The sequence below is a fragment of the Pediculus humanus genome, genomic scaffold (assembly GCF_000006295.1).
Source record: "Pediculus humanus corporis 1103172107427 genomic scaffold, whole genome shotgun sequence".
Lineage (NCBI taxonomy): Eukaryota > Metazoa > Arthropoda > Insecta > Psocodea > Pediculidae > Pediculus > Pediculus humanus.
Genome location: NW_002987050.1, coordinates 193467 through 217494, shown reverse-complemented (window position 1 = coordinate 217494; position 24028 = coordinate 193467). Strand labels below are relative to the sequence as shown.

Here is a 24028-nt window from a genome sequence, read left to right as displayed (position 1 = left end):
TGATATTTCATATAAAATATTATAACTAGTAATTTTTTTCAGTAATATTCGATAGAAATGTTTATTGTTGTTTGTTGTTTTGTATTTTTTATAATTATATTTCATTTCGTTTGTTGAATAAAAATTTTTATACTTATTTTTTTAACATAATAATATTTTTAAAAAAATTTCCTAAAATTTAATCCATTACTAAGCAATCTATGATTATTGAAATAAATGCTTTCGTAATTAGGCAAAATATTGGGTTCGACTATAAAATTTTATTTTTCCATAATATTATGAGATATATTTCTATTCACAATTTATTTATACTTGAAGGGTTTGATTATGATTATTAATTAAAAATATATTATTTTTTATAATTTGTACTTGTTATGGTATGACGATAAAAATATATGTAACTTATTCATAAGAAAAAATTAAGAAAACTATTATTTAATTAATGAATTCATTAATTGTGCCATAAAATTTTTAAATCTACAAGAATATTTTTTAATAAGTTTTAGTAAATTTACTTAAAACCAAAAAAAAATTTGCTATTCAACATTTAAATAATGATTAAATACTTAAAAAAATAAAATCTGAAAAGATTTATAACGAATAATAGTCAAAAAAAATTTTAAAAATTATTGATTTGAAAATAAATTTTGATGATTTAATCATATATATTATCATAGTCAACCATTATTAAGTACAAATATTAGTAAGTACTAATTATTTTCTATATTATTTTGAAAAAACTTTTTTACAAACCGTTTGGTATAAGATACATTTTTTTATCACAGTTATTTAAGAGGCTCATCTAAAATAGTGAAATACAAATAATCAGTCTTTGATAAATTTATATGAGCATATTTTTAATCTGAATCTAAAAATGAAGAAGAAAAATAAATAAAAAAAATTACAATGTTTTAATACTAAACAAGTTTTTATTATTAGAGCAATAATTCCTACCTATAAAATTTTTATAGTGACCTCCATCTTGATGGGGGCCAAACTATATGAGTTGCTTTAGCCGTAATTAATCCTAATGCAACAGGGCCAAATGTATTTGAATCAAATGAACTACCAACATGATCACCTTCTACCCAGCAATGTCCCTGTGGAATTGTCACTACCTTAGATTTATAACCGATTGTTGAAATAACGTCTCCCTCTAATCCGACAACTCTTTTTATAATTATTTGTTCCGGATCTTTTGGAGATATCAATGAAATTATATCTCCTCTTTTAATTTCATAATTTCTAACGACCCATTTATTTAATAAAACAAAATCTACACAATCAGAAACAGGATTGAGAGATGGCCTCATAGAAATTCCTTTAACTCTCGCTACATAGCCTACTGTATCTACAATTGCAATACCTACAGGTACGACGTATAAAACAGTTTTAAATATACGTCCAAATTCCATGTTATTTTTTTTTCACAATAATAAATATTAACTTCTATCTAAGTTTGGTTAACTTAATAAAAAAAATTGATTAATGTAATTACGTAATTAATTGATTTACACTTATATTTAAAATTTTACTTCAAAATAAATAATAAATAAATTTATTTTAGCCATTTTAAACATTTTAAATTTAAAATATTTTAAATTACAAAATTAATTAAAAATGTAAAAAGTACGGTTTCAATCAGTAAAATCTAAGATGGCGGTTTGACAAGCGCCATGTTTTTTTAATATTTAAAAATATCATGAGCGCGTAAATTCGGAATCAAAAAATACATTTTATTACAATAAATAACTATATTTGCAGTTAGTTATCATATATTTAGCAAAAATTAAATGTATAATTTTTTTTTTTTTTTAAACATAAACATTAAAAATGTAATGCACGATTTTAAAAAAATTATTTACGTAGATGCGTGACAAAGCGCACAAGTTTTTCTTATGGCTGCATCATGTGCGACAGCTTTATGATGACAAGTTGTGCAAGTCCAAATATTAGAATCATTTAATATTGGAATTCCTGTTATCACACAAACGGGAAATTTAGTTTTGCAATTTGGACAAGTGTCGAATAAACTAGAAATAAGAGTTAAACAAATTGAACATTCTACTAGATTTTCTTTCGGATCGCGAGGGCAATTTCTAGAAAATAGGTCGAGTGCAAGGGCTTCATATTCCGTTTTTTTATCCTCGGGTAAGTCGGGAAGAGCCTCAAGCCTTGACAGAGACTTTGAACAAATTGCAAAATAATGCGTGCCAGCCGAAGTGATGGCTTGAAGGCAATAAATTTCTTCTGGATCGAGAATGTCTTCGTAATTGTTTAAAATTAACGACGTTCTCATCGCCGAATCTATGTATCCTTGCTGCAGTTGCTTTTCGGCTAAAATTAAAAAATGGTAGGCTTCTGCTTTTCTCCAGGGCTCGAGCAAATCGGTCGTAGTTTCCCCTTCTAAAATCGTTGACAATTCACCTATTTTAGTTTTTTGTTTTTCCTCGAGAATCAAAGCGGCTAAAACGTAAAGTTTTTTTATGTACACTAAATCTTTTGTTTTTTTTGCTTCATCGTCAGCAACCATAAACATTAGTTTAGCAGCTTCTATGTATTGTTGAGCTTTGGAAAGAAAATCAATGGCTTCTAAAATTTTTCCAGACTCGATAAGTTGTTTTGCACTAGACGCTAGTAATTTACTGACACCTGGATACTGATGTTTTACTGCTAACCTTATGGCTTCCGACCATTGAGATAGAGTGATGCAACAATCAACAGCTTTTTTGATTTCGCCCGCTTTTACAAAAACATCTACCGCCTCTTTACAAATACCAACATTTGCCAACATGGTTCCTAACTTAACGAGAAATGGGTGTTTTTCGTTAAGCTTTCTGGAAATAGCTTTTAAACTTTCCCAATCTTCGAGCATATAAGCGCACATAGCTTCCTTTTCGAAATTTCTTGATTTTTCATAATATTCTTGAGCGCTTTTCCAATTTTGTCGATCAACAAAATAATCTCCAATCGAATTGTAAGTTTTTTCGTATTGAATATCCGACCCTGCGACTCCTATTTTCATGAGTTGAGCAACACGAAACCAATCGCCCAACCTTTCTCGCAATTGAACGGCCAAATCAGCTCTATCGATTTCAAGGTAAATTTTTTCTGCTTCGTCGAAATTTCCCAGGTAAGATGCTATTTCGGCTTTTCGTAAACTTTCACTGTGAATATTTTGAAGTCTCTTGACAAATTGAAGTCCTTGAATATCTGAAAATCTTACAAATGCTGATTCAGCTATTGTTAAATCCATTTTTTTGAGTGCGGATTCAGCTAACAATTTCCACAAAATTGGATGAGAATTGTCTTCGATAAATGCAGGTGCTTCCGTTATGCCAACTTTATCTAAAAGTTCCCTCGTATCTCTTAAAGATTTCACTTCTAAATCGAGAATGTGTTCCGGACTGGGTTGTTCTGGATTTTTCATGATTTCGTCAAGCAAAACTCCTCGAATTTCTAAATCCTTAAATGAACATATGTAACCTGCGCTAATAATGGGTTCCTCCGGTTCGTCATTTCTTAAAATATACATACGAGTTTTTTCCATTGTAGCCAACAAGCTTGGATTGTCGCTAGCCCAGCACAAAGCCCACACGTCTTTTCTTTCAGTTGTTGGATTTTGATTGGTTACTGTGTGACTTTTTAATGTAAATTCATTTGATTCTTCAATATTGCGAAAAGTTAAGATTCCGGAAACATCTATAAGAGCACATTTGGTAGAATCACAATTGATAAACATGGAATAGAGTCTATTATGAACGCTGTATCTCAATGTAAGGGCGATATGAGGAAGTGTATAATGTTGTATAACTCCAGATTCTCTAGCTATCAACAGAATTTTGTCCGATGCCGTGATACAGCAGATGGGATCGGATGTGGCAAACGTATCTTTAACAGGCTCATAATTTACGTCCAAGTCTTGAATGACGTCTGCTACACCACAGGGTATGTCATCTATGTGATATATTTTAATTTTTTTATGAACTAAATTAACGGATGAATGAACTTCATGAGCTTTGAAACTCCAAATGGCAAAGTTATTTTTTGAAGCAATAAAAACTGCAGATGAGTTTATGGCTAACCAAAGAGGTTCTATTTCTATATCTTTTGTATCAATTAATGTAGCAATCGAATTAAATAACATGATTTTAAATATTTTCGGATCATCTGTGCGAAATGCAGCAACACAATACATTGAATAACCAGTAATGCCCAGCAAACCGGAAAAATGTTTGATGTGTGTTTCTCCTTTTTTTGTATCCCAAAAACATATGCAAGTTCCTTGTTGATTAAGGCTGTTATATGAATAGACAATAATCCTTCCATTATTAAGGCTCGTCCATTTATAATCAGGCCTGATGTTGGCAAAATATATATGGGAATCTACTGATAGGGCCACTCTGAGTGAATTACCTTCCCATTCGCAACTTGTTACATTCTCACCAGGCACTTTGAGTGTTCTTATGTGTTCTCCGTAGGGATTAAAAAATTGAATAACATTGTTTTCTTTATGCTCATTTGGGAGAATCATTGTTCCGACAACAGCTATGACAGTTCCATTGTGATTCCATTTACAACAAACAGCTTTCATATTAGTATCAATAACCACTGGATTTTCATCATATTCATTTTTCATTAATTGCATGTGTCCACTGTGATAACATAGAGCTAACACTGGACAATGTTCATCGATCAACCCTTGCTTGCCATCATACCAATCCAAACCAACTATTGTTTTAGTTCTAGATGCTACTACAGGACTTAAATGAATGTTTAGTTTTACTGAGAAATTTCCTTGATTATCATATATATGAACCTCACCATTTTGTAAACCAAACAATAAACTCTTACCATGTGGTGCCCATTGAACAGCACTTAATTTAGCTCCCTTAATTTCTTTTCCCCAAATTCGATTTCCATCAACGCTCCCAACTATAACAGCACCATCTTCATAAGTTATGCAAATTTTTTGCCCATCACTGCTCCAAGACATTCCTTTCACTACAGATTTATTTCTATTATTGATCATTTCCTCATACCAAGAACCTTTATACAACATCCAAACAATTATTAAACCATACTGATCACTTGTAGTTAATTTTTGATATATTTCATTCCAGACTATAACTTGAACTTCTCCGCTATGACCCTCAAGAGTTTGATTCATAGACAAATTTGATGGTGCTGCCAAGCCTTTCATTTTATTATCATTTCCAGAATCAAGTTTTAAAATTTTTAAGAGGCCATCACTTCCTCCGACTGCTATATAGCCTTGTTCTTTGTTCCAAGCTAGGCAATTTAATTTTGTGTTATTTGGTATAGCAATTTTTTTACTTAAGTAAATAAACATTTTGATGCATTTGTCTACCTATAATTAAATAATTAGGTTAAAAATAGAATTGATCATTAAATGTTTTTAAAAAAATTAAGAAACTTACAAATTTATTTTTTTAATCAAAACATATTTATTCACGGGAATTCCGGTGAATGTACACCGGAATAAATACAGATTTTTTCACATTTTAGAATAGTTTTGTAAAAGTAATTTCTAAAATATGTGAAAAATTAGTAAGACATAGTACTCAGAAACAAGTCTGTTTCACATAACTAATTTTTAATATTTACTGGCAATTAATAGAAAGCTCTTTCATGTTTTATAGTAGAAAATTAACTACCTCAATAAATTAGAATTTATGTTTTGAATTTAAAACTGTTTCCAAGGTAATTAACCGGATGTGACTTTAAACTTAAACAGTCATAACGGAATAACAGCTTAAACGCCATCTTTAGAATAAAGCTTAGAGTTAATAAAAATTTTGCCTTTCATAACTTGCTCTTTCTATTTCCAGCGTTTAATTCTTTGTTGATATATCACCAAGAAATGATTCCGCAAATTTGAATTATCAAAAGTATTAATTTTTTTTTTACATAGGCAAAAATCTAATTTTGCAAATAAAATAAATAAATAAGCGTTAATTATCATCTTATTTTGTATTTTTGAAGGTTAATTTATTGTAAGTATAGCTTTTTTTCCAATTTTCAGTGGAATGATATTTATGCAATTTTTAATAATCCAATGTAATATCAAATTAGAATCGTTATATAAAATTTTGTTTTATATTAATTATAAATATATTTAATTTTAGAAATATAACGTAATGCCTACCAACGAAGTCGTGACAACCAAGGTTGTCGTTCATCCTTTGGTTTTACTCAGTGTTGTAGATCATTTTAATAGGATGGGTAAAATAGGTAACCAAAAAAGAGTAGTAGGAGTTCTTTTAGGCTGTTGGAGAGGAAAAGGAGTTTTAGATGTGTCAAATAGTTTTGCAGGTATTTAATTTTTATTTTACTTATGGCATTAAAAATCTAATTATTATTATTTAAGTTTCTGCATTTGAAATTGTAATTTTTCACATTTGCTTAATACTTTTTTAAATCAATTTTAAGGATTTCTTTTTCATGTTAATTATTTTATTATTTGTTAATGTTTTAATAAGAAAAACCTTATATTGTGATTTCATTGATATTAATTTCAGTTCCATTTGATGAAGATGAAAAGGATAAAGATGTTTGGTTTCTCGATCATGACTACCTTGAAAATATGTACAGTATGTTTAAAAAAGTCAATTGTAAGTTCATAGAAATTCAAATTAAAATTTTTTTAATTTTATAAATAATTTGGATTTCAAAACGAGCTTTTGTATTTTAGCAAGGGAAAAAATAGTTGGTTGGTATCACACTGGCCCGAAATTATATAAAAATGATGTTGCAATCAATGAATTGGTTCGAAGATATTGTTCAAATTCAGTTCTTGTTATAATTGATGCCAAACCCAAAGATCTTGGGCTTCCCACAGAGGCCTACAGAGCTGTCGAGGAAGTTCATGATGTAAGCATTTAAAACTCTTACTTTGTAATTTGATAGATACTTACTTTAAAAATCTGTTTTTATGTAGTTTTAATTGTGTAAAATAAAATAATTAATACTAATATAATAACTTATTACTTACATGTAGGATGGTTCTCCAACTTCGAAAACATTTGAACATATTCCTAGCGAAATTGGTGCCGAGGAAGCAGAAGAAGTCGGAGTTGAACATTTACTCAGGGACATAAAAGACACGTCCGTAGGAACATTATCTCAAAAAATAACCAATCAACTTTTGGGTTTGAAAGGTTTACAACGTCAGGTTCAAGAAATAAAAAATTATCTAGAGCAAATAGTTCAAGATAAATTGCCCATAAATCATCAAATCGTTTATCAATTACAAGATGTATTCAATCTCCTTCCCGACATGTCTCAGAAAACAATGTCGGATTCGTTATATGTGAAAACAAACGATCAAATGCTCGTTGTTTATCTTGCTGCTCTTTGTAGATCCATCGTTGCTCTCCATAATTTAATTAACAATAAGCTTACAAATAGGGATGCTGAAAAAAAAGAAGCAAATAAAGATATTATTAAAGAAAAGGATAAAAAAGAAGATAAACCGAAAGAAGAAGTAACGGCGGGAAAAGAAGATAAAAAGAAATAATAATTTTTATAATATTGGAATTTTCATTTTCTCTTTAAATAAATTTTTTTTTTTAAATTTAATTTAATTTAAAGAAATTAAATTTTTCATTAAAAAAATGGATTATGATTCTAACCTTTTATTTTTATTTCTTTTTTTTTTTTTTACATAAAGAAAAAGAAAAACATTTTTTCAAAAGGAAACAATTTACGCGATATAACCATTGGAAAATTGGAAACAAAATCGGCGTTTCGAACTAATTAAATTTTTACATTCGCACAAATTTTATCTTATTTAATACGAAATATTTTAACACGGAGTTTAGTTTCATATAATAAATAAATAAATAAATAAAAATTGAACCGAAAATAAAAGAAAAAAAAAATAAAAATGTTAGAAATCATCAATTTAAATTCAATTCAAAAAAATCAACGGACCAACACGAACAAGATGACAACATCATTATAATTTTACGCAATGTCTTTTTTATATACCTGTAAATAATTAATTTTAACGTTTCGTGATTTAGTCGTAATTTTTAATTTTTTCCTTTTTTTTTTTTTTTTTAGTGCACACACACTCATTAAAAGAGAAATTTTTAAAAGGGGGAAAAAGAAAATTAGAAATTACGAAATTATTGTTTTTAAAATTTGTTAAACCGAATAAAAATTTCAAATAATTAATAATAATCGATATTAAAGAAAATTTGAAAAAAAATATACAAATACTTACAATCAATCAAATTTTACAATTTTTTTTTTTTGTTTTTTAAACAATTAATTACATCAACAAATTAGTAACATTAATTAAAAGAAAAAGAGAAGTGATGATAACTGTAAAATAAAAACAAAAAAGAACACAAAAATGTTTTGGAAGTAAAAACCTACCGAATAATTTCCTTTTTTTTTAAGGGTAAATGTTTTTTTTTTTTTTAATAAATTTTTTTATTAAAACTTTAACAAATATTTATATTATTAACCGCGTAAGTAAGATAAAAAAAATTTACATTTGGTAGATTTCAAACAATAAATTTCTGGTTGGTAGATCTCGATTCTTTATTTTTACCGGTAGTCAAGAAATGCTGGAGTTTCACCTATTATAAGAATAATGCGTGGTTACCCAACATGAAAATGAACACACACAAAAAAATTTTTTTTTTTTTTGATACAAATCAGTCGAGTACCGTTCGTCTCAACATGAACATTTTATATTCATTATTATTATTATTATAAAAAAATCAATTTTTTAAATCGAAAATATCATTAATAATAATAATATTAAAAGAAAAGAAAAAAAGTGTGAGCTCAAAAATTGTTTTTTTTATGTTTTCAACTCGACGTTTTTTTTTTTTTTTTTAAAAAAGTTTGGGTAAGTTTTTCTTCTTCTTTTTTTTTTTTTTTTATTTAAATAAAATAATTTTTTAAATTAGAAATTAGAAATTTTTATCGGGAAGTATTTTTTAATTCAAATTAATTTACAATTTAATTTTAATTTAATTTTTTTTTTTTTAAATTTAAAAATCTATAAGGAAAAAAGAAAAAAAATTTTCATGAATTAAAAATTAAATTAAATTTAAAGTTAAAGAAAAACTTTTAAATAAGAATGAAAATAATAATAATAATAATAGGTTTAATAAGGTTTTTTTCCCATTAATTTTCTTTTAGAAAAGCTTTTAAAAAAATATTCGATGTGTGACGTCATTAATTAATTTTCTTTAAATTTTATTATTTAAAAAAAAACGGAAACAAAAATTATTTACTCGTCGTAGTTTGTATGTAAATTATTTCGCAATAAGTTTAAATAATAATAATAATAATAATTTTTTTTTCGATTTTCGAATATTATTGATTTTTAAAATAATAATAAATATTACGGAAACGTAACGGTTTTTTTTTCTAACACGAATTTTTAACCGTTAAAAAAAAAAATGAAAAATGTTTTAAAAAATTTATTCGGTTTTTTTAAAGCAAGGATTTGAGGCAACAAATCGTAAAAAAAAAAAAAAAATTAATATTAAAGAGATTTAAATTTATTTTCGGGGGGGCGGGGGGAGGGGAAAAAACTGTTGTGATTGATTTCCGTAAAATTTATTTCACTTTAGAAACAAAATAATAATAATAATAATAATTTTTCAATTTGTAAAATTACATCGCGAAAAATTGTTTTTTTTTAAAATAATTTTTTCATTTTGATACCGTTAATGATGGCTTTTGCGGTTTTAATTATTTTGCCTTAATTAAAATGTCTTAATCTTTCTAACTTAATGAGTTCTTTTGTTTGTTTGTTTGTTTGTTTAAACCGTAGCAAAATATTTTATTTTTTAAAAACCGTTGATTCTTTTAAATAATCCAAAAAAAAAAGAAAAAAAAATTCACGTAAAAGGGATTTTAAATTCAATTCGTATTATTAACTTTTCAATAAATTTTTTTTATTATTAATTTATTAACGGTTTAATAATGATAATAATAATAGTTATTATTATTGTTTTTTGTTTTTCTCGCGTGCCTTTTTTACATTTGGACAATTTCACTTTCTTTTTCGTTCTTACAAATTTTTCGGACCTTGAGCGTAATCACGAACCGATTAATAAAATCCGTTATTTACACTTTTTAATGTGAAATTAAAAAAAAAAAAAAAAAAAATTTTAATTTTTGCAAAAATTTTTCTTCCATTTTAACTTTCACCGTAAAAATTAAATCGAAAATAAAATTCGTTCGTACGTTTTATTTCCGTCGAATTTTCCAACGTGCGAAAAATATTTTTTAAATTTTTCATTTTTTACCCTGTTCCAATTATTAGGAAATAATCGATTAATTTAAATAAATTCCGAAATTATTTATCAATTTAAAATAATAAAAATAAATAAAAAATGAAAATTATTTTTTGAACAATGCAAAAAAATTGGAAAATTTCGTAATATCCGGTTAGAAAATTAAAAAAAAAATTAAATTTTTTTTTTACTGGCGGCACGCTAAGTTTGTGATTTTAATTGAATTCGCTCACCGTAAAGATGAAAACCGTTGGTTTTAACTAAAATATGATAATAATAATTATTATTATTCTTTTATAATAATTATTATTATTATCATTATACTTTGGTCTGATTCGTTTATTAATCGTTTATAATAATATTTTTTTTTTTGGAAATATCGCTCAATTTTTTTTTAAAAATTTTTGAATTTTCGGTTTTGTTTATAATTTCGTCATATATTATTATTGTATTCCAATGATAAAATTTTGGTTTGATTTATCATTTTTTTATTTTTTATTGAAAACCTGAACCGTGACGGAAAATTTTCTGACTGGTCTAATACCTTTTGATAATTTTAATAGTATTGACGTAGACTTTACGGTTGAAACGTTTCTTTACAATAAATTTTACCAGCTTGAAAAAATTGTTTGAAAAATTTCAAATGTGTTTTTTTGTATAACGAATTTAAAGATCCAAGTAACCTAATTAAATTTTTATTATTGTTTCAAAACTATTCGTTTGGGAAAAAAAAAAAAAATTTTCCGATTCGCGACACGTTACAATCAATTTTTTGTTATTGAAATTTTTTAGTAGGTTCAAAATGAAGTAATGAAGATCATGCAGCAGGATACTGAAGGGTGGTGGCTCTTGGTGTCCATGCTTTTTCTCACCAAGATGGCCTCGACCAATGCCCAATTTTGTCCATCGTCAGAAGTTATTTTACCGTGTACTTGTAATACGGTCGATGGAGAAATTCAAGTTTGGTAAGAGTTGACAAAAATTTTCGAGGGAGAGAGAAAAAAAATGAAACGACTTACCGTTAAGACGAATATCCTTCCATTTTATTTTTTCAGGTGCACTTTCAGCGGATTGAAAAATCTCGTTGGAGCACTTAAAAGTTTAGGATCGCATTTACAATTTTCAATTGGAGAAATGATTTTGGAAAGTAATAATTTACCCTCGCTTCCCGGAAAGACTTTCGAAGGAGTTCGTGTAAATAGATTAATGCTCAGAGATAACGGTTTGGAAAGAGTCACGTCCAACTGGTTGGCAACACTTGAAGATACTCTATTAGAACTATTCGTTGTAGAACCAAGGTTGAGAACATTACCGGACGATTCGTTGGATTATTTAACTGAAATTGAAGCAATCACATTACAGGGGGGACTCATGAAAAGAGTTCCTAAATTATCTAGTCTTCATAAACTTCGTTACCTTCAAATTTATTCTCCAGTTTTAAGCGAACTCCTTCCGAATAATTTTGAAAATTTGCCATCGTTAGAACAACTTCACGTGATCGGAAGTCCGTTGTTGAGCAAACTCGATTCTAAAATAATGAAAAATTTAAACAAATTAAGTTTGTTAAACGTGTCAAATTGTGGATTGACTTGGATTCATCCAAAAGCTTTTCATAACTTACCTAATCTGATAGAAATTGATTTAACCAACAATAGAATTTTAGATGGCGGAATTCTAGGAAGAGCTTGCAGAGATCTTATAAGTTTGCAAGTTTTGAACGCACGTAAAAATTTCATCGATCGCTTATCGGAAAATACATTCGTTGATATGCCTTCTTTGAGAGAAATTTATCTTGCGGAAAATATGATAAACGAAATACAAAAAGGAGCTTTTAAAAATACGCCATCTCTAAAAATTTTAGACCTGAATAAAAATTCTCTGAAAAAAATTAATGCTAATGCTTTTATATATCCATCGGGAGCATCTCTAGAAGAGTTATGGTTGACCGACAATCATTTATACTCCATCGGAGATATAAAAATGTTGTTTTCTTCTCTTCCTCGACTAAAATTTTTAGACTTGAGTCGAAATTCTTTGGAACAAATACCCTTCGATTCGTTGAGAGGTCATCCGACGTTGGAAAATCTTCGTTTGGATGAGAATAAAATTCAAAAAATCCCTAGGAAAGCTTTTTCTGGAATGTCATCATTAAGAGAATTAAGTTTGCGGAACAATTCATTGGTTGATTTTTCTGAAGGTCCTCATTGGAATTTGCCATTTTTAAAAGGTTTAGATTTATCCCAAAATCAAATAAGAAGATTAGATTCTGGTTTATTGACGTATTTGCCCTCTTTGAGAAGATTGGACGTAAGTAGAAATCTTATAGAAACGGTCATGTCCGATAGTTTTATGGGAAATCTCGAACTTGAAACGATTAATCTATCGAGAAATTACATTTCATCATTTCACGGATTGACATTTAATTATTTGCCAAAATTGTACGAATTAGACGTAAGTTGGAATCTACTTCGAGAAATGATACCCGGTATTCCGAAAAACATAGAATATTTAAGACTCAATAAAAATCAAATTCTTCATCTTCCTCCCGAGATAAATTTACCGGCTTTAAGATTGTTGGACCTGAGTGGAAATTTATTACGGATGGTGCATAAAAATACTTTTAGGCCTTTGGTAAGGCTTCAGTGGTTATTCCTCCATGATAATTCACTGGATGATATAGCAGTTGGTGCAATGAACGGTTTGAACAAATTAGAATTATTAAATATTCGAAATAATCGTATTCGAGTGATTCACGACAGTTGGCTCCAGCATTCGACGGATTTAAACGAGATTAACGCTCAAGGAAATTTAATTGAAGGATTATCCAATGATTTTTTAAAAAATAATCCAAACATAAAAATATTACAATTGTCAAATAATAAAATAACAAACATAAAACCATTGGCGTTTTCAAATTCGAAACAATTAATTGATTTAAATTTATCGAACAACATGTTAAATCATTTTCCGGAAGCTTTTCAAAATTTACACGAGTTAAAATTATTAGACATTAGTTTTAACAATATCCGTTCGCTTCAACCGTTCGCACTACAATCTTTGCCATCTTTAAAAGAACTTCGAATGAGCAATAACAGACTCAATCAAATACCGCCGAACACGTTTAAAAATCTTCTCAATTTAGAATTTTTAGATTTGGATAACAACGAAGTTGAAACATTATCCAGCGGTGCTTTTCATTCTTTGCCAAGTTTGATAGCCATTCGATTAAGTAAAAATAAATTAACTAAATTACCGGAGGAAACTTTTATAGATCTTCCAGAGCTTCAAAGTGCTGAACTTCAATCGAATAAAATATTCGAAATACCGGAAAATTCTTTCGTTAATGTGCCTCATTTGAGTTATTTAAATTTGAGTTATAACGAAATCGTTAGATTGGATAAATCGGGAATAAAAGAATTAAAATCTTTAGAAGTTTTAGATTTGAGTCATAATAAAATATCCTGGATAGAAGGAAGAAGTTTTTACGGAATGGAATGGTTGGTAGAATTAAAAGTAAGTTAATTGTAAAAATTATTTTTCCAAAATAAATATTTATAAACTCTCACTTGTATTCTGCATAAAGTTCTACTCTGCTTATTTTTTTTTTTTTTTAAATAAAATTTTTCTATTTGTATTCTATTTTAAATAACAATAAATAAATAAATAAATAATAACAATACTAATAATTTTTGACCTGCCAAAATTATTGTTATACAAAATCCATTGTATGTAATCAGCCAAGTATTTAATTATTTTTCAAAAAAAAGTTTTTTCCTGTTTTTTCTAAAAATTTTCTTTTAAAGAATTATTATTACTTTCTCTATTTATTTATTTAAAAGAAAAAAATTTTTTTCTTTCTTTTTCAGATGGATAATAATTTGATTTGTAATATTAGAGGAGCTCCTTTCAATCATTTATCCAGGCTAAGAGTTTTAAGTTTAAAAAGTAATAGAATGACAAGCGTTACCGAATACGCTTTTCAAAAATTAAGAAACAATGTTGCCTTATTGGATATCGATGGTAATCCGTTGTCTTGTTCTTGTAAAATGTTATGGCTCATCAATTGGCTCGATGATGTACAATCCGAAGGTCCTAAATGCGCGGATGGAACGTTATTTCGCGACGTCAGACTTTCGCGAGAAGAATGTGGAAAAAGCAGAGTTATAGAACCCGTCATTCCAGGATGCGAAGGTGACACCGTACAAAGTTCGGTCGTCGAAACTGCTCAATTATCCGCTTTGACGTCACATTTAAAAAATTCCACACAAGGATTATTGCCCCACGAAACGGATTATTTTTACGACGAATACATTGAGTACCAATACGAAGAAATAAACGGTACTCAACCGCAATATGAAACGTCTTTTGGCACGACAGAAAATCCAATCACGGTAACAAAAAAAACATATCACATGACACCAGGCGACACTCCGACTCTTTATGCTAGTCCTGCAACACAACCAAAATTCAACTTGACGAATCCAGGTTTGGGTATGGACGATGTGAAAAAAGCCCAACAACAACAACAGTACAGCGGTTTAACATTTTTTGGTATTCCCCTACCGAGTCTTTCATTTGGAAATTTATGGAAGGGTAATTCAGCAAGAAGCGTTGATCAAACTCAAAAAAATTCTTTCGTCATCGGTAAAGTTCAACCATTACCAAAGAAACCAGATATTTCTACAATTCAACCCGTGATTAAATCCCAAACGGAAGTTAATTTTATACCAACAGTGCCAGTCAAAACGGACTTTTCGACCGTACTCGATACGAATACAAAAAAAACTCATTCCACGTTATCGAGTCCGATACTACAGGGTATAGTAACTCCTGTGGAAAAACCCAACACTTTAAAAACAACACAATATGAAGATTTCATAAGCGATCAAACCGGAATAAAGTTAACAACAGTTTCGACCGAACCTTACATAGCTAAATTACATTTAAATACAGAATTGGTGAGTCCGGTAAGCCGTAATTCAACCGTCCTAGAAGTGGCAACACTTCCTCCATGGTCTACCTTATCCGCGGAAGAACCAAAATACACAGTGCCTGATTACGATTATGCTCAATGGAATCAAAAAAATATATTATCAACGACATCAATTCCGGAAACGACAAAAGATATTTTTCACATAGACGATATAAAACCTAATGATATGAATAATGAAAAAAACAATTGGTATTTTGAAAATTACAATAAAACAAATTTGGAGCCTTACATAGGAATAAATATAGGTAGTAGCAATACGAGGAAAATTCTCATTTGGAAAATATTATTATTTATGTCATTCCTCCTTGTAATTCGATGAATAACATGTTGAATTTTCTTTTTAATTAAATAAATAAAACATTTTATTTTATTAAATAGCGATCGGTAGTATTATTAATAATAATTATTATTATTTTTCCTTTAATTTTCCTAATCAAATTTTCCGATGGTAAAAAAATTTTTTTATTTTTTCGAAATATTTTTATTTAAAAAAAAAAAAATGACGGTTATATTAAATAATATGTATATTATTAATTACTTATGTATATATATATATAAATATATACATACATATTTATAATAAAATAACTACAGAATCTATATAAAAATTAAAAAAAAAAAAAAATGGGAGAAAACTGGTTCTTTTTTTTTTTTGTTTTCATATATATATATAATTACATAAGAAACTACTATCCATTTTAAAAACATTTCCAATTAAAAAATTTAAACACAAAAATTAAATAAAAAAATTAAGAATTAAAAAATTGAAATTATTTTTAAACTTGTATCCCTCTCTCTCTCTCTCTCTTTTTATTGCTTGGTTATTTATTATTATTATTATTATTATTATTATTATGATAAAGAGGAATGTTTTGATAATAATTTTTGGACTACTATAATGGTTGAGATCACAGATTATTATATTCGTTATTAATGTCAGTCTATATAATAATAATTAAGAAAAATTTTTTAATAGAATTGGCATCGTGATTTATTTATTTAAAAAAAATCGATAAATCAATTTATCGATCCAAATACTAATTAAAATACTTTTTATTGAAATCGAATCGGAATATTTGACTAAAATGTTTTACTTTCTTCCATGAGTGATGATGATAATAACAATCATACATTTTTTTCATAACTCGTCATTATCCATCCATCAAATTGATTAAATAAATAAATAAATAAAAATTTTAGGGAAACAAGTTTTTTTTTTTTTTTTAATTAATTTCAATTACAAATTATATTATTATTATTATTATTATTATTATGACGTTTAAATAATAAATAAAAAATTTCTCTCCTATTTCTATTCTTTTTTGAATCTAATAAATGCATTTTTATCGAATAAATTTAAAAACCACGTTAAAAAGTAAAGCGCACTTTTTTCTTCCTCTTTTGTTTGTTTGTTTGTTGTTGTTGTTGTTTTTCAACATTTAAAAAATTAAATAATTAATCAATTACTATCAGTAACGAAAAGAAAAAAAAAAAAAAAATTTCTCCCATAACACAAAACAAAAAAAAAAATCAAAAATTGATTTCCCCAAATTTTTTTTTCTTTTTATAAAGTCTAAATTTTTTTTATATATTTTTTATTTTATTAAATACACAAAAGCATATAAAAATTTTATTATTATTATTATTATCATTATCATTATTATTTATTTTTAAAAACATTTTTTTTTTTTTATTTTTTTAATTTATTTTATAATAACTTATATAAAAATTGTTTACACTTAATTCTCTTTTCACAATTATTATTAATAATAATATATTATCATTACTCATTTATTTATTTATTTAATAAAAAAAAGCAACCCTTACAGTAGTAAGTAATAGTAATAATAATAATAATATTAATAATAATAATAATAAATTTAAATAAGAAGTCTTTTTTTTTCTTTCTTATCTTTTATCTAAATGATAATTTTTTAAATAATAGATAAAATAAGAAATTATAATCAATTTTTTTCATATGGTCGTCTATTTATTACGGTAATAAATAATAATAATAATTTTTTTTCTGTATATATATATAATATATATATATATATATATATATATATATATCGCTTATATCACATAAATAATATTATAACTAAAAATAATAAAATTTTATTTAAAATAAAAAAAAAAAAAAAAAAAAATAGAAAAATAGCGAAACGAAATCGTTACAAAATAGCGTATAAAAAAAAAAAAAAAAAAAAATTTTCTTTATCAAACGTTATAAATTAAAATAATAATAATAATAATTATTTTTTTTTTGTTTAAAACCTAAGTAATACAGGTAATCGAAGAAAAAAAGAAAAAAAAAAGAAAAAAAGAAAAATGTCAAAGGTCAGGTTGAATTTAATTAATTTTTTAACTTACACGTTGATGATTAAAAAAATTTTCATCGTTTTGACAATTAAAAAATCATCCTATCGATTATTATTATTATTATTATTATTACCATTATTATTATCATCATTATTATAATATTATATGAAAAAAAATGCCTATTTATTATTATTATTATTATGAGATCAATTTAAAAAAAAAAAAAAAAATTAAAATTAAAATAATAATAATTATAGAAAAAAATTAATCGAATGTTTCCATCCATTGTAAAAACGAATCCTTTGGTGAATTAAACAAAAAAATCAATCAATCAATCACCGTTTTTATTAATTAATAATAAGTCGACTGATGATGATAACGTTTATAAAAATTAAATTCAACCTTACAAAAAAAAAATAATAAAATTTTTTTCTTTTTTTTTTTTTTCTTTCTATTTTTTTACCTGATATTTTGTATAAAGTTTTCATTTATTTATTTATTTATTTATATACAAAGTATAAACGAATACGAATGGAAAGATATGTCCATAATCATCATCATCATTATATATATATTCAAATCGATTCACTTCGCAAAAATTAATAATAATAATAATAATAATAATAATAATAATAATAATAATAATAATAATAATAATGAAAATGAAACAAACGAAAATCATCAAAACATTTACAAGCAATTATCATTACAAATATTTAATATTATTTTCCACAGACTTATCCATTATTAATAACCTACCAAAAATCTACCGAAAAAAAAAATAATAATAATAATAAAATTTTTTTTTCCTTCTTTTTTTTCTTTCCCCCGCCCCCCACTCCTCCCATTTCCACTCCCACTCCCCTCCCCTTCACTTCCCTCTTTCAAGCTATTTGTAATTCATAATACATACGTACATATATATATATATATATATATATATATATATATATATATGTAATTTTCCATACATGAGTTTTAATAATTTTTTATTAGTCAAAAAAAATTTTTTTTTCTTTTCTTTTCTTTTCTCTCTTCTTAGGGAATCGTTATGAAATCCATGACTTATACGTTACGAAATAATAATAATAATAATAATCATAATCATAATAATAATAAAGTAAAAAAATTATTTTTGGTCGGTGGAAACGAAAAAATTTCATTCCTTAAAAAAAAAAAGGGGGGGGGATGTTTATTTCTTCGGGTAATTAAAATAGGAATTGTTTTAAGGCTCACGTCGAACCCTATTTCGAGGAGCGCACGTGCGTACACGTGTACGTACATGTCCGCGCTTTTTTTTCTCTTAATAAATCCGAAAAAAAAAAAAAAATAATGATAATTAAAAATGTCCTTTTTTTTTTTTTTTTTAATTCACGTGCGTTTCGATGCTTTTGCCAAAATTTTATTCGATAGTAATTTCCATTATCTACGAATGCCGTCTAATTTTATGGCTGAAAAAAAAAAAAAAAAAAAAAAATATTTTATATAATTTTCACACTTCCGCCTCATTTTCACACTTTTTCTCTCTCTCTCTCTCTCTCTTTCCCCCCTTTCATCCCCCAACTTCGGATCGCCAAAAATGTCGTTGCGGATTATTCCGACGACCACCGTAACCGACACCGATAAATATCGTTTTTACCATCGTAGTATTTATTAAGCCTTATCGATATTTTATATTTTTTGCTCGGTTTTAAAATTACCACAACGTGATAAACTAATAATAATAGGCCTGATAAAAGAGTCGCCAATCAAAAATATAAATTCCCACCCAAATAATTCCACGCCTTAAAAATGAGAGAGAAAAAAAAAATGGCTCGGGATGCGTGTGTGTTCACGCGTGACGGTTCTAGTATTTTCCGGTCATTAGAGAGAGTTTTCCCCAAACGCACACGCGTTCATGCATTTGGTATAGTATTGGTGTTTCAACGCGGTTGAGACAACACACCTGCATGCGCAACCAATGAACCACTGCCTGGATGATATGGTCCAGTAGTAAGTAATCTAGAAAAACAAATATAAAAAAAAAAAAAAACTCACCGTCTATGATTTCCATTTTCATTTTTTGAAATTCTCGTCTAATTTCTTTCAATATTTCTTGTTTGAACAATTCGAGATCTTGAGATGATATTCCGACGTTGTTCAATTCCTCGCACAAACCGTTCACGTTCGCTTTGTTTGAATATTCGTCTGACGTCGCATCAGGTCCGAATTTTTTCTTTATAGATTTCGGCGATTCGTCTCCGGTGCTACTTCCGAAATTTGTTAGTTTAATATCTACTTTGTTTTCGTTTATTACTTTTTTTTCTTGATGAGAATTTCCAGTTTCCTGTTGAGTGTACGGGTGCGTGTTTTATAATTAACGGTTAATTACTTCCGATTAGAATTAAATTTTAATTTTTTTTTTAATTACTCTTTTATGACTACTCACCTCATCGTTGAGATCCTTCTTTTCCGCGGCGGCCCTTCGCCGAGCCAATGTTTTCGCCATTTCGTCCATCATACTAGCCATAGAACCCATTCCGCCACGTCCTAAAGTCCCGTAATTACTTCCACCGCTGCTTGTACTTGAACCACTGTTTTCGGCGGATTGCTAATACACGCACACACACACACCCACACGAAATATATTTACATTATTACCGCAGATAAAATTTTTTAATTACATTTTTAAATAATTTTGTTTTTACCCTACCTTGGTGGTGCTTCCAAGAGTATTCGATCCATTATTATTAATTCTTCGTAATCTGGCAGATTGAATTTGAGCAGCTAAAGAATTACTATCGTGTCCGTCGGATGATGACGATCTTGGCATATTAGGAGGTGGCGGGGGTGGAGGAGGAGCGCTTTGAACCTGAGCTGGTTGTACCGAAGGAACATTATTAATCCCTCCTCCTCCTCCTCCCCAAACTGGTGGTGCAGGGGGTGCCGGCGGAGCTCCGACAGGTTGACAAGGAGAAGCTAAAGGTGTTAGCTGAGGTGGTTGCGGAGCGGGAGGTGCCGACGATGTACGATGATGTCCCTGCGAACCCTGAGATCCCACAGCGGCATTCGGACTTTCAACTGACAAAAAAAAAAAAAAAATTTTAAATTATCACGTGTAATAATAATAATAAAAAAATTCAATTAAATTACGACGCCACTCACTTAATTGAGCTTGTGACACGCGTCGCTCCATGCAGGGTACTTCATCTCTTTGATTCATCCTGCTGTAACAAAAAAAAAATTACAAGTTCTTATAAAGAATTCAATTTACATTTAAATTTAAGTTTTTTTTTTGTTGTTGCGAAACAAAATAAAATATGATTAAAAATAAATTTTCTGGTGTGAATTTTAAATGTCTGTTTTGTTTCAAATTTAATTTAAACTTTTCAGCGTGTATACGAACATTCAGTTCGCTAATTCAAAAAAACTTAAATTTATTCCACGCAATCCACCACTCGGCAAAAAAAAAAAGAAAAAAGGAAAAGTGGAAAAAAAAACTAATACTACTTTTCGTGAATCATTCATTCATATACGATCGAAAACAAAATTTTAATTCGAATAATTTCTTCCGAATAAACCGGATGATAAACTTCAATTCCATAATTTGCAATACAATCAATCCATCAATCAATGAGGCGTGACATAAATAAAAAAAAAACCGTAGTAGCAAATTAATGGAGGAAAAAAAAAAAAAAAAAAAACTCGTACCTGTATTCGACTTCCTCTTCGTTAGTTTGACCGTTGACATTATATGCGTTTGTGTAGTAAACTTGTTGGTTAATTGAAATAACTGGAGCCGGAGCAGCAGCCGGCATGCGATTTATGATATTACTAAGAGTCTGGAAAAACAAAAAAAAAAAAAAAGTCGAAATTATTTACGAGCGTAAAATTGGAGAGTACTTACACTTACAACTTTTTTGCTGTTTTCTTTCTTTGCCCCCCCCCCAAAAAAAAAAAAAAAAAAAAAAAATAAAAATTTTTTTTTATTTAAATAATAAATTTCGTAACGCGATTAATTTGAAAACCTTTCACGTTTATTAAAAATCGTTTTTGCCCTTTGACTCGTAATTACTTTTCAATCGAATGGAAAATTCAGGTTAACGGTTTTTCTCTAGAGAAATAATGTGATTTTTTTTTTTTTTTTTTTACGATCGCTGATGAAAAGGTATCAAACAAATATTTATGTCCTTTTTATCCTTTTTATCCTTTTTTTCTTCCTTTCCTTTCTTTTTTTTTAAAGAAAATCACGCACGTGTTATTGATTCGATTTCTTTTTTTTTTCCCCCTTCCCCCCCAACCTCGTGTGTCCAAACAATGGTGTTCAAGGTCCGGTCACGGGTTTTCGGACAAAAATTGACAATATTTAAATAACAATTGTAGGGATGGGTCTTCTCTTTTATTTATTTATTTTTTTTTAACAAAAAATTCTATTCTTAAACTTTTTTTCTGGTATGTATCGGTTTTTAAATTATTATTTTTTTTCTAAAACTTTTTAATAGAAAATTTGAAAAAATAAAAGTTTAAATAAAAAAAAACAATTCGAAAAATGTTGCATGATGACGAATTATTTATTAGTTTTCCCGAGTTTAAAAACAAAAAATTCGTTGCAACAAAAAAAAAAAAAAGGATTCGTTTTAAAACATTTAAAATCACACGCGAAACATTAATTCCGTGTCCGCCGCAAAACAATTTTTAAAAACACGAGTTTTTTCCAACGGGTTTTTTTCTTTTTTTATTGAAATAAATGGATTTGCGAGTACTCACATCTAAGGATAAAAACATGGCTTTAGCAAAGGCATCGGCATCTTCTTTACTGCTAAAATTTAATCCGTAAACTTGTTTGCTGTCTCGCCACTGGTGAAACGTTGCCGTCGCCTGATTATATTTCAAACCTTTGGATATGGCGCAGTTAATGACGACTTCGTGGTCGTGAAGTTTTCTTCCGACGACTCGAAAGGTATTGTTCACGGTGTGATGATAAATCTGAACTTTTGATAAACCCGAAGAAGTACCAGAGGGAATCCATTTCTTCGTCGTGTCATCGTATATCATAACGGACGCCCGCGCCGACGCTATGCTTAGCTCACTGTAAAAAAATATTAACAATTATTTGGTTTAATTTTTAAAAAAAAACTATTTATCGAGAGAAAGAGAAGTGAGAGGAGAGAGAGAGAGAGAAAAAAAACTAATAAAAAGTACACACACACACACACAATACAAGCTTGTGAAACCAAGAAGGGGGCCAAACAAAAATAAGTTTAGTCATTCTATTACAGGGTTTTTCCCCCCCTTTGGCCTCAATGCGATCGGATCACCAAAATTAGAAAGTCAGATCATCAGGAAGTTGTTGATTTCTTTTAAAAATTTCTTCATGATGGTATTTTTTTGTTTTTTTAAGAAGATAAAAATATCTGACGACATTGGTACGCCCTTCTCTCTCTCTCTCTTACTTTTTCGTTGAAACATTATTAATTGATATCAATTACGTTGAATTTTTTAAACAAGACGATCGTTTTCATTTCAATAAATTTTTAATTGCTTTTAACGCACATTCATTTGTTAATTGCAACAACAACAACAACAGTTTTTATTTTAACAAAAAAAACAAAAATTAAAAACTTTCTTTTAATATTGACGAGAATTTTCGTGGGGAGGGAGAGAGAGAGAGAGAGAATTTATTAGAGCAGACATCTTGTATTATATATTATGACGATGATGTTTTTATATACCTATTATCAAAAAAATTTACATACTTTTTAGGGGAGAAAGTGTTCGATGCCATTAAATCGAAGAAGAACTTTATATCGAAATAAAAAATTAATCCGGAATCAGAAAGTCAAAGCGTTGGAGGAGAACTCAATAATATCAATTATTGTAAAATGCGGTCAATATTACAAAATGAAAATTATCGATCGTTTCATCTGTCAATCATTTAAAAAAGAAATTCAAAAAATCAATATTTCTTTTTTTTTTTTTTTTGACAATTAATCAAAGTAATAATTCTCCTCCTCGTATTTAACACAGCGGATCGAAAATAAATTTAAAAAAAAAAAGATTTAGAGGACAACAATTAATATTCCATGTTTGTCCAGGGTAGGAAACTTATTGCCAACTTAATTACAACATTAAAATTATTTCATCACAATTATTTGCTCAACAAAAAAAAGAGTAAAAGGAAAATTCGATTTTTCTCTCTTTTTTTTTGTTTTTCTTCCGGAAACCGTTCGTTCGTTTTGATTTTATATTAAAAAATTTTCCGGTGTTTGATATTCTACCGACCTTGTGTTAACCAATGTTGAAATCTGGTCTCCAATCAACATCTTGCTCTTCCTCGGGCTAAATACAAGTTTTATTTCTGGATTTCTGAGCCAAACATTTTTTTTCCCGAAACTTTGTTTTTTATTATTATTATCAATATTTATTTTTTTTTTAATTTCTCGAG

The 24028-nt window shown here is 27.9% G+C and overlaps 5 protein-coding genes across 5 annotated transcripts; 2 read left to right on the top strand and 3 right to left on the bottom strand.

The window, feature by feature from the left end:
* Positions 1 to 825: 825 nt before the first annotated feature.
* Phum_PHUM077920 (mitochondrial inner membrane protease subunit, putative) lies at positions 826 to 1415 on the bottom strand (the record flags this gene model as incomplete). Its single annotated transcript, XM_002423629.1, has 2 exons — positions 826 to 868; positions 976 to 1415. The coding sequence occupies 2 exons, from the start codon at positions 1413 to 1415 to the stop codon at positions 826 to 828; spliced, it is 483 nt and encodes a 160-aa protein (XP_002423674.1).
* A 446-nt stretch (positions 1416 to 1861) lies between these two features.
* On the bottom strand, positions 1862 to 5353 carry Phum_PHUM077910 (WD-repeat protein, putative; the record flags this gene model as incomplete). The annotated part of the gene is made up of 2 exons (XM_002423628.1): positions 1862 to 4785; positions 4855 to 5353. The coding sequence occupies 2 exons, from the start codon at positions 5351 to 5353 to the stop codon at positions 1862 to 1864; spliced, it is 3423 nt and encodes a 1140-aa protein (XP_002423673.1).
* Positions 5354 to 6161: 808 nt separating this feature from the next.
* Phum_PHUM077900 (26S proteasome non-ATPase regulatory subunit, putative) lies at positions 6162 to 7540 on the top strand (the record flags this gene model as incomplete). Its single annotated transcript, XM_002423627.1, has 4 exons — positions 6162 to 6336; positions 6543 to 6635; positions 6716 to 6894; positions 7022 to 7540. The coding sequence occupies 4 exons, from the start codon at positions 6162 to 6164 to the stop codon at positions 7538 to 7540; spliced, it is 966 nt and encodes a 321-aa protein (XP_002423672.1).
* Positions 7541 to 11108: 3568 nt separating this feature from the next.
* Phum_PHUM077890 (leucine-rich transmembrane protein, putative) lies at positions 11109 to 15601 on the top strand (the record flags this gene model as incomplete). The annotated part of the gene is made up of 3 exons (XM_002423626.1): positions 11109 to 11254; positions 11345 to 13802; positions 14156 to 15601. 3 exons carry the CDS (start codon positions 11109 to 11111, stop codon positions 15599 to 15601), a joined length of 4050 nt encoding a protein of 1349 aa, XP_002423671.1.
* A 3925-nt stretch (positions 15602 to 19526) lies between these two features.
* Phum_PHUM077880 (Vasodilator-stimulated phosphoprotein, putative) lies at positions 19527 to 22638 on the bottom strand (the record flags this gene model as incomplete). Its single annotated transcript, XM_002423625.1, has 7 exons — positions 19527 to 19576; positions 19642 to 19930; positions 20033 to 20194; positions 20297 to 20664; positions 20749 to 20810; positions 21295 to 21425; positions 22351 to 22638. 7 exons carry the CDS (start codon positions 22636 to 22638, stop codon positions 19527 to 19529), a joined length of 1350 nt encoding a protein of 449 aa, XP_002423670.1.
* Positions 22639 to 24028: the final 1390 nt, after the last annotated feature.